The sequence below is a fragment of the Xiphophorus couchianus genome, chromosome 23 (genome assembly GCF_001444195.1).
Source record: "Xiphophorus couchianus chromosome 23, X_couchianus-1.0, whole genome shotgun sequence".
Lineage (NCBI taxonomy): Eukaryota > Metazoa > Chordata > Actinopteri > Cyprinodontiformes > Poeciliidae > Xiphophorus > Xiphophorus couchianus.
In genome coordinates, this window is record NC_040250.1 from 7,490,424 (window position 1) to 7,504,814 (window position 14,391).

Genomic DNA, 14,391 nt, shown 5'->3' on the forward strand with positions numbered 1-14,391 from the left:
GTGGAATAACTGGTTTCGTTTGGGTCATTGTCATGTTGAAGGGCAAAGTTCTGCTTCTGCTTTAATGTTTAACTCATAGACTCATGTTTTTCTCTGATACACAGAAAAATTCAGTGGTTTCAGATAGTGAGCTGGCCAAGGTCTGCTGCAGGTTCTGCATTGACATTTTAGACGTTTTGGAGACTTCTTTTAGCATCTTGCAGTTCAATCTGCCCTTTGATGGACAGCCAGACCTGGGAATATGGACACCTGTTTCAGATTACCTCCATGACTTATACTTGATGTCTTGTATCTTTGAGACCTCGTTAAATTCCTTACCAGACTCATAAGTTGCTACAGTCTTCAAAGGTTTGAAAGGGTCAACTCTCCTATAAAATGCTGATGATAGGGCCAAAGTTATTCTTTCTCTTCTTATTGGAACCTATATTAAAGATTAGGGTGACGGTGAAGAGGTCTTTTAACCTCAGAGATCTGAAGATTGTCAACACAGATAAATGATCAAAACACTAGTAGAAAAGGTTTATAGTTGTTACAGTAAATCATTTTTTCAATTGGTTATTAAGAAAGGTAACTAATTGCTGGCTAACAATTTGTTTTCTAAAATATCAGTAAAACTAAATGTTCTTTCATTATTTTATATTGTTGTAGTAGCTTGTTTCTGTCTCTTTTTGAAACAGAAACATCTTTGTTTTCTATTAAAATAATTTTTAAATCTAACTTTGCCACGATTATGGTCAACTTGGACCTAACTGTATATTAACATATGAGAATCATAAAAACTGGATTTTTCCCCAAAGTTGATCAAAAGACAAAACTGAAGGATCTGCAAAACATTTACAAAGTATTGCTTGTGTTTTATTTATGATAATATTCTACTCTGTATGTGGACAATAAGGAACAGAAAGAGATCTTTCCTGATTTTTATCCAGATCTGACTAATATTCAGCAAAACATTTTATGAAAGTGAGTTGTGATCTGAATTTGTGGACTTTTGGCTCCTTTTTGGTACTTTTTTGGGTTGAAACACTAAAGTGGCATTATCGTTCTCTATTGTGATGTTTCTTCTTTTGTACCGAAGTGTTTTTTCTAAGAGGGTGAGATTTAGAGCTTTTTCAAATATTGGTCTTTTTTTTATTTCTTCAAAATTCTGTATGTTCGATTTAAAGCTGAAGATCAGGATCACAACAAATCTAAGGATGAATCCAAATCAACAAAATAATTGCTTAACCAGAAACAAAACAAACTGAGGAATGACTACCTAAGAGGTCAGATCCTAATTTTAACCTTTGGGGTCTCCTGGAGGGATGCGAACAATTAATGTCCACTCAATCTGAAAGATTTGGAGAAAGAACTGAGCAAATTTTACAAAATTAAGATGTATTTTACTAACAGACTGCTTCAGGGTATTTGTAAAAATAGAGGTTGAAAAAAAAAACATTTACCATGAATTTTACTTCTTAATCAGGGTGTGAACACTTTGCAGATCCACATTACATGAGTCCGCACGAATGCTTGTCGGGGCCAGAATGAAGAACTGTGTATCAACAGTACCTACTGTGGAGCCACACTGGCAGAGATTAGAGGGCCATCATGAAGGAGCCACAGAGGGTGAAGATAGCCAGGAGCTGCACGGATAAAGGTTGACGAGAAGAAAGAAAAAGAGAATCTGGTATAAAAAAGGAGGGTGAGGGGATATTGATAAAAAGAAAGCAAGTAGAGAAGCAAAATCACCTCTGACTCGACCTGAGGAGGTTCAGGAAAAAGCCAGAGATCCAATTAAAACCCCACTCGGTCAGTCAGTGTCGGTGCTGACACAGCCGTTCCAGCCGCTGCCAGGTGCCGGACAGCCACTGGAAAGGTATGGCAGATGCACGGTGTAAATTACGCAAGATGTCATATTTGGTTATGATGATGCATAAAAGCAAAAAACCTGGTGTGACAAAGCAGCCCACCCTCTGGTCCACAGCTGGGTTCCTCATCATGTTCAACCCAAAAGCAACGTGGGAGGAGTGGGAGGCTTACCCTGTCACAATTCAGTGAATGCCAAAGTGAAAAAAAAAAAGATTTATTTATATCAACCTGATGTATACCCCATCCAAAATGGCGCCTGCTCTTGTTGCTAGGCAGAGCACAAAAATAAAGATGGCGGTGGGCAAGTGGCAAACTGGGGAGTGCAGGGTCTAATCAGTGATGATTACTGGGGGGAAGGGTGTGGTGGGGTTCAGTGTTTATGGAATATTACCACAGCTTGGTCTGAATGTACAGCACAGCGGTTAAGTACTGCGCTAGACATTTACGCTTGGCACTGCGGCGGCGGCGGCGGCGTCCTCGTACCCCGCTAGAACATATTGTTCTAACAAATACATCTTTTGACTTAAATATTTCTGTGAACACTTGGATTATTTGTAGAATTACAGAAGGAAAGGGAAGGGCATAGCAGATGAGAGGTAAGATTTAAAAATCTCAACATCGCTTTAAAACTCCTCGCTTTATCTTAACACCTAAAGCATTTGATGCAACTCTCACTGTGGTTGCGTTCTTTAGAAAGTTTATCGCACAAATTCTAGTAATCTGTCCATTAAAGCAAATGGATCAAAGCTGGAAAAGTTTGGCCCACTTTGCTTAAAGACAGAAAGACCTCTCCATTTAAATATTTCAAACCAAGCACTTGAGATGATCCTTTAAGACTTAGAAAATATTCAGCTACATTAATATTAATATTTCATCACATTAAGTAGCTCTCAAACAGCAATGCTAAGACACTGCTAATTACGAAAAAGTAAAATAAAGCAGTGCAAACTGCTTGGTGTCATACAGAAATTGAAACTGTTGAGGGATGTTGAGGGATTTGCAAAATGCACGTTCAAAAATATCTGAATCTCCCAAATGATGCATCCTCATGGGTAACATACACACGACACAGAATACATAAACAAGTTAATCACAGATTGCATCTGAAGACATCTGCAAATACTGTACACATTTACAGTAAACATACATTTTTCAGCTTTTTACTAAGACATGAAACAGATAATCAGATATTTATTTTTTCATTCTTTATATTGTGGCAAAAATTATGCATTTCTTGAAATGCTTTTGTTCTGACCTTGAAATAGTATACAGAATGAAATCACTAGAGGGTCAAAAATGCAGCCTTGTACCAGTAAGAACACTCGTTTTCATGATCATCCAAATATCTAATGAAAATCTTGATGAACAGAAAAAACTTTGATGTTAGTTAGCTGAAAGATCACTGAGACCATCATGTCCTGCCAATATGATTCCCCAGCAAACGTCAAATGACTCAACATGACCTAATTTATGTCTACAAGTTTGAATTTAAGTTGTGTACTACCAAAAATATGGATAGCATGCATGGAAAATGGTCAGAAATCATTTTTAGAGTGAAAGATTTATTTTTATGTCTTTTCATTCATCATCAAGACGTCCCATACTGTACTTTCAGCTTGCCTCTTGGCTTTCAACTGCATTCCTTTTGACATCTTTAGACAAAGATGTGTTTTATAACACATGAATCAGGGAGTGTGAACCGGGAACAATAACTCGCTGAAGATAAGTTCAGCCTTTGCACCAAGACTAGATTGCAAAAGTGAACTCAAAGTCTGAAGACAAAAAAAAAAGACAGGCGTCGAAAAGAGAGATCTGTTCGGCTCATTCCTGCGAAATAATGAGCTGTTTGTTGACATTTGCATTCCAGAAGGTACAAAAACTAAGGAACGTGAACAAATGTGTCAGTGAAACTGTACTGGAGGCAATTATTTCACCATTAAGCAGAAAAAAAAAATCTAACAAAGCAAAACCAACATCTTTGTTCGAAAGCTGTTTCTTTAACCAAGACTTTTCCAACATGAGTTATATTTGCCTTCAATGAATGTTGAGATGGGTTGAAAAATTAGAAAACACAACATGAAACCAGTAGTTTTGATTAATTATATAACAGATATATGAACATTAAGGCAAGCTGTTACCAGGACGCTCTCATAGTACAAGATAATGTAATTGTGTATATTAAATTAAATCCAATTCAGTTTATTTGTATAGCATCAATTTACGTCAAATGTCATGTCAGAGAACTGAACAAGGCAAACAGACATAATGAAATAAAGGAGTACAAACTGCTTGGTTTATATATATATATATATATATATATATATATATATATATATATATATATATATATATAAAGGGCAGCCCTCACAGATGCATTTATCAGTCTCATTTAACTCTGATAAATTTTTCTGCCATATGTATATTAAGAACTGTAGGAGGGCTTCACACTGAATTCCAAATCTTCACACAGGACATGGATAATTTGTACCCAGAGAAAAGTTTGCATCTTTGTTGAAAATTATTTGATGAGGGTATATCACACATATCTGATCAAAGAGAATATAGACACTTTAATAAAATATAAGATACATAATCAATTATACAGTATGCCTATGTACAGCAGGAATGTATTCTAATGAAACGTTTTTTTTCCCCATTAACACGAACACTGTGGTTTTACTCACTTTGCACAGAAATGTGAAATAAACACATATTACAGAGCACGAATGTTTCATGGGAAAAAAGGAGCGAGAATGTTGAACATAATCAAGGGTAAGGGAAAGGAAAAAATAATGAGCCTGCCGGTATATTAATTAAAGTCAAATCATGCTGCAGGCCCACCAAGCAGGCCTGTTAGATCTCAAAATTTAACCTAAGTAAAGATCATCCAGATAATGATTCAACCTGCGATATACATAGAGTCATGAATAATATTTCTATTCATCCCGACATACATTAAACCTAGTTTACATTCAACAAAGACCCCTACTGTGAGGGCTACATTCAGATTTATTTTTTTACTTTCCTGTAAGAGATTTTAGGTTCAGAATGCGTAATGCGCTGATAATTATATATATAAAAAACTTACATTAAAAAAACAATCATTTTCTTTTCATTTTTAAGACGGACCGACATTTTTATTTAAGTTATGCAACGCGTATGCGCTCCTAAAGCACACTGTGGAGATGTAAGGGCGAGCGGAGAACAATAAGAACGACAACAACTGGGCCATATTTCGCAATGCAAAATTCAAAAGGACTTTTCAGAAACTATTTCATACAGTTTTCACAAAAGTACACAGAGTAAAAGAGAAACAGCTGTTTGGGTTTTAGGCTACAACATTGAAACAGAGGCACAGTTTGCGTCCAGGCCCTCAGAGGGAGGGGATGTTGTTGCACTGCTTTGGTGGGAATGTGTCCACGCCACTGTGGCATGTGTACCATCCGTTCACGATGCTCTTCTGAAAGGGAGAAGCCGAAGAGAAAGTCCGTGAGGTCTGGGCAAAAGCGTGACCAGTCTGGCCGCAGGGGTACTGGGAAGACTGGGACCTATAGCTGCCCCTCTGCAGCAATAAAGGGTCCAAGAGGGGCTGCGACCTGTGCGCGGAGTAGTCCAAACTGCTGTCAAACGCGTGATGGAAGCGTGACCTCGGGATCGACTCGTCCCGGCTCTCAGGGGACAGGGGGACATCCTGAGTGGAGGTGGGGGCTTGAGGGGGGCTGATCTGGCCAACGTCCGACGCTCGGGCCGCCCTGCCCTCCGCAGCATGACCCCCGTCACCGGGAGGCGCGTCGCCGCCTTTGGCGACGTGCTCCTTGGTGCAGTGAAGCTTCATGTGCTTCCGCAGAGAACTCGGGTGGGTGTAGCACTTGTCACAGCCCCTGACCTTGCACATGTAGGGTTTATCACTGGAGTGGACGTGGGAGTGCTTCTTTCTGTCGCTGCTGTTCGCGAATCTCCGGTTGCAGCCCTCAAACTCGCATTTAAACGGTTTTTCACCTAAACGTGCAGAGACAGAAACGGGGACGAGTTATGAAAGCGCATGCAGGCCTGAACATTCAACCGTCATATGGCACACAACCCCAAAATGCTGCACAGAGATGGAGAATTGACGGAAGGGCGGATCTTCCGTCAATAACGGGTCCCACCATCCATACGGATCCCTGAATGTGACACGTATAAGGCTCACATTAAGGCTCTGGGTTGAAATACAGTTAAATATATATATATATATATATATATATATATATATATATATATATATATATATATATATATATATAGTATATGAAACTTGTAATACATGTTGAGCATTGGTTAACAGTTTTCCTTGCTTTCTATCACTTCCTATTGAAACATGTAATACATTTTTGCCTCGTTGCCATTCTGTTTGAACAAATTAATCACTTCAGTGTTAACTGCACAACATCTCTCTGCAAACATCATGGCAGGGCAGTTTTTGCATTTCTAAAGTACACGTGCTTCATTTTCTGAATGAATTGGACTTTGTTGTGTTATAATCAGATTGGATTTAATGTACCTGAACTGAAATTATGACTGGATTGTATGGAGTCTGGTTTGACTGAATATGGCCACAGAATTGGATATAATTTGGTCCTTCCTGCATGTTGAAGTTTCTTGAGAAGACATTTGTTGTAAACTGTTGCTATATGAATAATTAACTGGATTCTTTATGTGTTTTATGATACTTTTTGTTATTACATAAAGAGCCTGATTAATATGCACACTGTACGCATGTGCAGCTGTGTGATAGCTTAACCAGTGTCACATGGGGCTCTGTTGTGCCTCTTTCTTCTGCTGTTCTTAATAATAAAACAATACACAGCAGAAATAAAAGACAGCACCCAAGGAATATGTATTTAGTCCAGTCCTTTTCTTTTCTTTTTTTTTTTTTTGTGAGAAAGCAATTCACTTTATTTATATAATTAAAAATTAAATGCCTTTATTTTAATGTGATTAGGCTGACGTGTGGAAGAAGGAATAAAATATAACTGCACGCTGATTTATTTCATATGGTTGGGTGTTTGGTAAAAAGAAATGCCAGGTTGTGAAGTTTAAAAAGCATTTTACGAGATATTTCACGGTTCGTGGTAACATATGAAATGCCCTTCAAAGGAAAAGCGAGGGGGAGAAAAAAACGGCAACGGGATACATTTTTAAACATAGCCTATTTTTATTTACAGCTAAAGTCAACCATTTCCTCAACTTTTTAAAATGTTTTTATTATTTCCCACTACATCATGGCTACATCACAGAGCGCTGTGCTCTGTGAAGACAGGAAGATAAAATCCCTGGGAGGCACAAGCAGCGTAACGGCTACGTCACAGCTCTCCGGTGTCCCGGCATTTATTTAATAATTTCTCTGAATGAAGTGAGGGAGGCACCCAAAGCGCCAGGCCTGCTGCCTGCTGACTGCACTCGTTTGCAGCTGTCTTACTACTTCTCATCTGTGGCTCCTGCGTGGGGACTACACGTGTCTTTTTTTTTTCTTCTTCTTCTTCTTTTTCTCTCTCTCTTTTCTCCTGAGACATGCGAGTGAAAACTGACGTGGACGGCGAAAAAAATACAAATAAAACCCCACCGAAAATTAGAACGTTAAATCGCAAAATACGTGGCACGGGTCTAAATGAAACATAATAATAATAATAATAATAATAATAATAATAATAATAATAATAATAATAATAATAATAATAATAATAGAAAAAAGTTTACTGTGAGACAGATAAACGTTAAAAATACATTTTTAATCAATTATAAATATTTAACCATTTAAAACGCATTATTATTATTATTATTATTATTATTATTATTATACTGACCTGTGTGAGTCCTCTTGTGGATCTTTAGATTCTCTGATCTAGCAAAAACTTTCTCACAGCCGTGAAATGGACAGGGAAAGGGCTTCTCCCCAGTGTGGACCCTGACGTGATTCACCAGCTTGTATTTGGCTTTGAAAGGCTTCCTGTCCCTCGCACAGTTCTCCCAGTGACAAATATATTCAGAGTGCTCGGGTCCTCCGACGTGCTCCACTGTCACATGGGTGACAAGTTCATACATGGTCCCGAAGGCTCTGGAGCAGGGCAGCTTTCCCGCTCCAGCCTCTTTGCCGTCACTCCACTTGCACACCAGCTCATGCTTCACCGTCTGTTTGGAGCACCTGAGGAAGGCATCGGCTCCCCCACGCTGGATCGCCATGTTCAGGGGCTTGTAGAGACCCAGGAACTGGGTGACAATCTGCTGGCTGTTTCCCTTGGGGCTGATGGTCTGGCCGTAGGAGTGAGTCCGGGTGAGGAGGTCGCCAGGTAGACCCAGCATCATCTGACTGCCGAGGTCGCGGGACGCGTCCGTGGAGGCGTGGGCCTGCTCCTGGTAGCTGGCAAAAAAAGCGTGGCTCCTGTTGTCCCTGCAGCCAGAAAAGTCCCGGTACCTTCCCATCCCGCCATGTTGGTTGGGTCTTGGTGCCAGTTGATCAGTGACGGGTGGCATGCCGGCTCCAGAGAGATTTGCTCCAATGATAATGCCCCTAGGGCTGTGCTCTAACCCGTGACTGGGATATCCAGAGTCTGAAAAACTGGGAATCGAGTGGTCAACATATGCACTGGACCTCGTCTCGGGGTAGTCTCGCAAATTGTGCGAGGGGCAGAGTTTTAAGGAACTGCCAGTGGGGTGTCCCATGTGCTCCCCTGCCAAAGGTGGCAGCACCACGCTGGGTTCAGTATTGCTCTCCCCGGGGTTGACGCAAGAGAGAGGGCAGCCACTAAACCTCGAAAGGCTTGTCATGTTTTGTTGTGAGTTTTGCCTGTGAGTTTGCAGAAATCAACCAGTGCAAGCAGTCAGGATGCACCTAGAAACTCTGCTCCCATGTTGCTGTTTTTTTTCTCTCCCCTTGCTGTATATCATCTGCATGTGAAATTCTTGGCCGTGAACATCGCGGAAGCTGCAACCAGACTCAGTTTCGTTAGAGTTGGTGTGAGTCCCATGCCGGTTCACTTTGCCCTCTTGATTTGTGGCAATAACCGTGGTAGTAAAAAATGCTTCGAAACAGGCCATGGTGCAATATAAAAGCACAGCAGGCAAACCTGCTTTTAAAAAGGGAGCTTTGGGATTGGTTGGAATGTGCGGTGATTGACAGGCGCAGGGTTTGTTTTAAAAGGGACACGCAGGAGTTCACCGCACGACTCCGTTTTTCAAATATCGCCGAGAAAATGCTTTGAAAAGTGCCGCGGTGCTACTCCCTAATATCGCTGCCTCTTTAACTTCAGGCGCACTCTCATTACAGCCCTTCTCTAAAATCTCCACATATAGCAGGAGAGAGGAGGAGGAGGGCGGAGGAGGGGGGGAATGCACAGGTTAATGTTTATTAGAAATCATCTGGTAGAAGTCAAGTGATTAGGTCCAGACATGAGCAAAACACAACACAATCAAAGTCTGCAGAGGCTTTTTCTTTGCCAAAACAACTACTCCTGCCTGGCAAGAACAATAGGTTTTGGTCTCTGCGTGTCCAGGCCAATTATTCTCAAGACGTAAAAATGAAACAATTGATAGCAGTGAAAGTTACAGAGAAATACGTTTTATTTAAGGTCAAATGTATTTTAAATGAGACTGCGTAAACAAAGCGTTCAAAAAAAGTATTTATTAAATATTTAAGTCACTGCGATTTTAGAGATTTAAAATATAACTTCATTAATTAAACCATACATACATGTGTTGTTTTTTTTTTTTTTAAATGCAAGCTTGAACTGCTTGGAAAAAGTTAACTGCAATGAAGCAACAAGTAGTAGAGCCGATTTTGTTTTGATTCTCTTTTTATTAGTAGTACAAATGATTTTTTTTTTTTTCTTACAGAAGTGTCATTTGGGAGAACAACAGAATAGTCCGTACTACTTTATACCTTAGAGCCCAATGTAAACAATCTCTGTAAATAAAGCCTCTCTCATTAAGGCACGTAAATAAATTAATAATCTTCAAAAAGTGCACTATGCGTCCTGAAGGCTGGCATACGTGTTATTTTCCCCCCTCCATTTTAAAAGAAAGTGGTTATTTAAAATGTAAATTGTCAAACGTGACAAACTCAGCGAGCTTGCATGAAAACTTTCTTAAATATACTTTGAGGTGCTGTGAGGACACCGAGTTCTCCAGTGTTGCTGTTGCTACAGTGGAGTACATTTTTCCTGTGCGTCAACTCGCTTTTTTTTCTTCTTCTTTTTTTTTCTTGACGTTGCTAAGGCTCCTCAACACTTCGGACAGCTAAGGCACATTCTTTCATCTTTTACTTTTATTTAAATCCACACAACGAGGCTTGGGCTCTGGGCTGTAGCTTATGTAGGTTTAAGGTGAAAGCCCCCCTTTATTTCCAAAGACTGTTGCTGGCATATTTTCTAACTCCCCCCCCCACTAAATACACAAGAAAATAAAACAAAACAAAAAAAATCTGCCCTCAATTTTTCTGGGGTCTAAAGACAGCAATAAATCAAAGGGACCCACTTGACAGTAAATGCTGTAAAATAGTAAACAGGCCCAGAACTGGCCTAAATCTGCCCCAATTGTCATTGGCGGTCATGTTTGTCAACCTTTCACCTGATGCATTTCTGAAAATAATTGAGATCAGAAGGTCAACAAACTGTAGGTTTCCAATCTGCCAGTCAGCCTGCACAACAGTCTGGCAAACCTGATGACTTATGGTCTTTTCTTTTCAGGGAAAGAAAAAAATGTAGGATGTGCAAAGAGATGTTATGATTACATGAGGCTGTTTGGCTTCACCTTTGCAGTCCTAGCAGCTGTGTGTTCCTGGGCCTGTCTGAAAACTGATGTTTTTCTAAAGGGTCAAAACTCTAAAAAAAAAAACAACCTTCTAATAATAAATATCCAGTTTAAAAATCTAAGTCTGAAAAGGTCAAAATTACTTCATATTTTTTCTTAATGAACAAAATACGATAAAAATTGATAATGAACTGAAACCATAAACCTATGTTAAACTTTTAACATGTTTCTGAAAAAACAATTGGAGAAATGTCATGGTTTCAAAGCTATGATAAAGAGTTTAATTTCAAGCAGTTAATATTTTCAAAAGATTTTTTTTTTTAAAAATGCATTGTCAAATTTTTACAAAGTTGTTTATTATGCTTCTTCTTTGAATACCTTATTCTCAAAACATGACAAATAAATAAAAAGGTGGCTTTTCAAATAAAGAGGTTAGATTTAGTATCATCTGAGTTTAAATATCAAAAGATTAACCGAAAGTACTCTGACACATTTCCGCAAGCACAAAATATATATTTTTTAAATATTTTGGAAATAAATTTACAAATTATCTTGAACATAATTTGACTAAATTTTATTCATTTATTTTCTTGAAGGCAATTTGAATTACAGTCATATAAATATCGCTTTACTAATTTAGCTTCCCTAAATGAGTCTAATATTCATGTTGATTAGTTAACAAGACAAATTACATATTACTGACCTTTGGACACAAATTATCTCTATGATTTATGTGAGTGGACAATCCTACATGTGTAACGTCCCGGTCCCGCCTGATTCTGTTACTGTGCCTCAAATTGAGCATAAAGTAGGAGCAAAACAGAATACGGTTATAACACAAGGTGAAGAAACCTAAACCTATTAATTGAAAGCACATTGAGAAAGTCTTTTCACAATTCATTAAGTTCAATATCCTTAACCTTAGTAGGTGATAAGACTTTATTATACATTATAAAAGTGTTTACGAAGCCATAAAACACATAAACAGTTATCATGCAGGTTTGTACAAAATAAACTAGAATAGATGATGCGCTTTGCGATTAATATCATTAGCTCTGAAAAAAAGTCAATTATAACATGCTTTTAGTATTATTGCAAAGATTATTATTATTTTTCAGAAACTGATTCCAATGTCTGTTAATGTTTTGCGGAAATAAATGTGTGTATGTATGAGTGCAACCATTCGTGTTGAGCGGAGATATTGTAATTGATGTGGGGAAGGCAGTGCACCTTGTTGCCATCACATTATGAAATTTAGATGAATTAACAGGTTTGGGATGAGTCCATTTGGGGGACAGCTGCTCCAGTAAATCACAGCAAGAAGTCAATTAGCTCTCTCCATCAGCCATATGAAGGCAAATTCCAAGAGCAGTCACTCAGAGCCCAAGTGACTGCCTAATCTGACAATATATGGAGAACTTGTTTGGTTTTTACTTTACTGTATACAATATTTCAAGTATTTTAGAGGATACAAAAAGAGGAAAATTGCAGCATTTCGCTACAGGAAAACAGAAAACACACCGCAAGGAAATGGGCTTGACGCAGATGTGATAAAGTCAAATATCGAATTGCAAAAATTAAAATTCTTAGCGTTAAACTGTAATAAAAAAAACTTCCCAGATAAATTTACCTGCTTAGTTTAAAAGTGCAAAGTAAATAGTAGGAGGCTATGCGTGTAAATATATATATACCGCAAAGTAAAATTAGATATTTTCTGAAAAAATAAACGTAACCACGCATGAAAATACAGTTTTAAAATTCCTCAAAAGTTTAAAGAAATATAAAAAATTTATTTAAAATGTAACCTGTGAGTGAAACCGAATGAAAGAGCAAAACCAGAGCCTTCAAGCTTCCATCTGTGGTGTGGAGATTTTTTGAGAAAGCAAAACTAATACTAAACTCAGTAACTCATGTTAATATTGATATACAAAATAGAACGTGTGCAGTTTTAAGTGATATTAAATAACAGCGGAACTATCTGCAGCATTTATCCCAATGACTACCCGTAGCAAAGCAGTGAATCAGACTATTTTTATTTCTTTCACTGCACCTCAAAGACACAGAAATCATTTCTAATATTTAAAAACTTAAAGCATACATTCTACAGTAAAACGCAAACATAAGTAATTCTTAGATAAGCTTTAGTTTATCCAAAAAAAGAAGTACAGGCTACATTTAATGTTGGTCCAGTCATTATTGAGTTAACTTCAAGTCCACAAACTTGTCTACTGCACAAGTGGCCTGAGCCAGCCAAGCGTAGTATGGGATACAGGCCAGACAACATGGACAAAAAAGGAAAGAAAAATCCCTCAACTTTTCTGCTAGAAAAGAAAATGCTGCTATATAGGCCACTTTATTTTATGGGGGAAAAAAAACATGCATCCAGCTTTTTTAATTAAAAATAACCTTTTTATGTCCCAGCCTATATTGCATCTACAACAAGCATATAAATGTGAGCTGTTTACCATATAGGGTGATGGCTATGTTCTCTTTTCCAACAGCATAGGCCTACAGTCAGGGAGGGCATGCACGCCATAAAATATTCTCACATTTTAAGGTAACGCGCATGCTCTGTTGAGGGAAGATTATGTTATAACCAATGAGCTTTCCAAACGCCCAGTGAGGTAATCCCAGCAGAGATGACTAAATAAAACAAAATTATACATACCGCAGTCCTGCTGAAAATGCATCACGTTGCATCACGCGTTGCATGTGCTAAAATTAGTCATTCATGATTTTTAATTCGGGTGTGTTTGACTGATCGTTTGCATGCAAATTGAGTTATTTTACGTAATTACATTGAATACGAGCAAACATTGAGTTAAGATTTTTTTTTTTTCTATAAATAGCATTTATTTATCAAATTTACCCACGTTGAAATTTTATAGACACGCTTAAACGTGTCAGGGAGAGAGTTTTGATTAAGCAGAGCTGCTGTTTTTGCGCTTCTTCTGAAGTAACGTTTTATGATTCAGTTGGGAGAAAAAATGCGCAAAGCATCCCTGCTTCTCTCGGGTGAAATTGAAAACACACCACGCAGGAACAAGACAAATAAAAATAAATTCACTACTTGTGTTGTTTGTTTTCGCTATAATTTAAATGTGCTTGAAGCCCATTTCCACTTGTAAGGGTTCATTGATTAATAAATAAAAGTCAGAACTTTAACACTAAAGCAACAGTTGCTTCGCATTTGGTCTTGTTGATGACAGCTCCCCCTCTTCTTTCCACAGCAAGAGCTCCGACAAAAAGGCAACATTTGTGACTCATCTTAACCCGTGTCACTTAATCATTCCATAGCAGTATAATATGGCTGTAAACACACGGCGCGTTTATTTAAAAGCGGCGTGTGGAGCCTTCACGTTTCAACAAGGCAGTAAAATATGGAGGGAATACAGGAAAACTTAACAGGCTGCTTGTCACTTCCTAAAGTTCACCGAAGGTCGCAATAAATCTGCGTGTGTGCAGATGCGAATGTGTGCATATGCTGGGATCCTTTTTAAAAACTCTGCATAAGTGTGTGTGTGTGTGTGTGTGGGAGGGGGGGGGGGGGGGGACGTGGTGGGGGTGCGCGTGTGTGTGTGCGTGAACGCGCAAAGTGTGCGGTGTCAGAGAGAGGGAAGGGGTGCGTGTGTGTGTGTGTGTGTGTGTGTGTGAGAGAGAGAGAGAGTGCAGGGAGGGAGTAAACTGTGAGACGGAGAGAGGAGGGAGACACACACACACACACACACACACAGGAAAAACGATGAAGTGAATTTC

The 14,391-nt window shown here is 38.7% G+C and overlaps 1 protein-coding gene and 1 long non-coding RNA gene across 2 annotated transcripts in view; both read right to left on the bottom strand.

The window, feature by feature from the left end:
• LOC114139102 (uncharacterized) overlaps nucleotides 1-14,391 on the bottom strand; it is a 111,164-nt gene that overhangs the window by 32,440 nt on the left and 64,333 nt on the right. The window lies entirely within an intron of this gene.
• zic6 (zic family member 6) lies at nucleotides 4,399-8,914 on the bottom strand. Its single transcript, XM_028008760.1, has 2 exons — nucleotides 7,695-8,914; nucleotides 4,399-5,850 (listed from the first exon to the last, which is right to left on the bottom strand). The coding sequence occupies exons 1-2, from the start codon at nucleotides 8,653-8,655 to the stop codon at nucleotides 5,225-5,227; spliced, it is 1,587 nt and encodes a 528-aa protein (XP_027864561.1). The 5' UTR covers nucleotides 8,656-8,914; the 3' UTR covers nucleotides 4,399-5,224.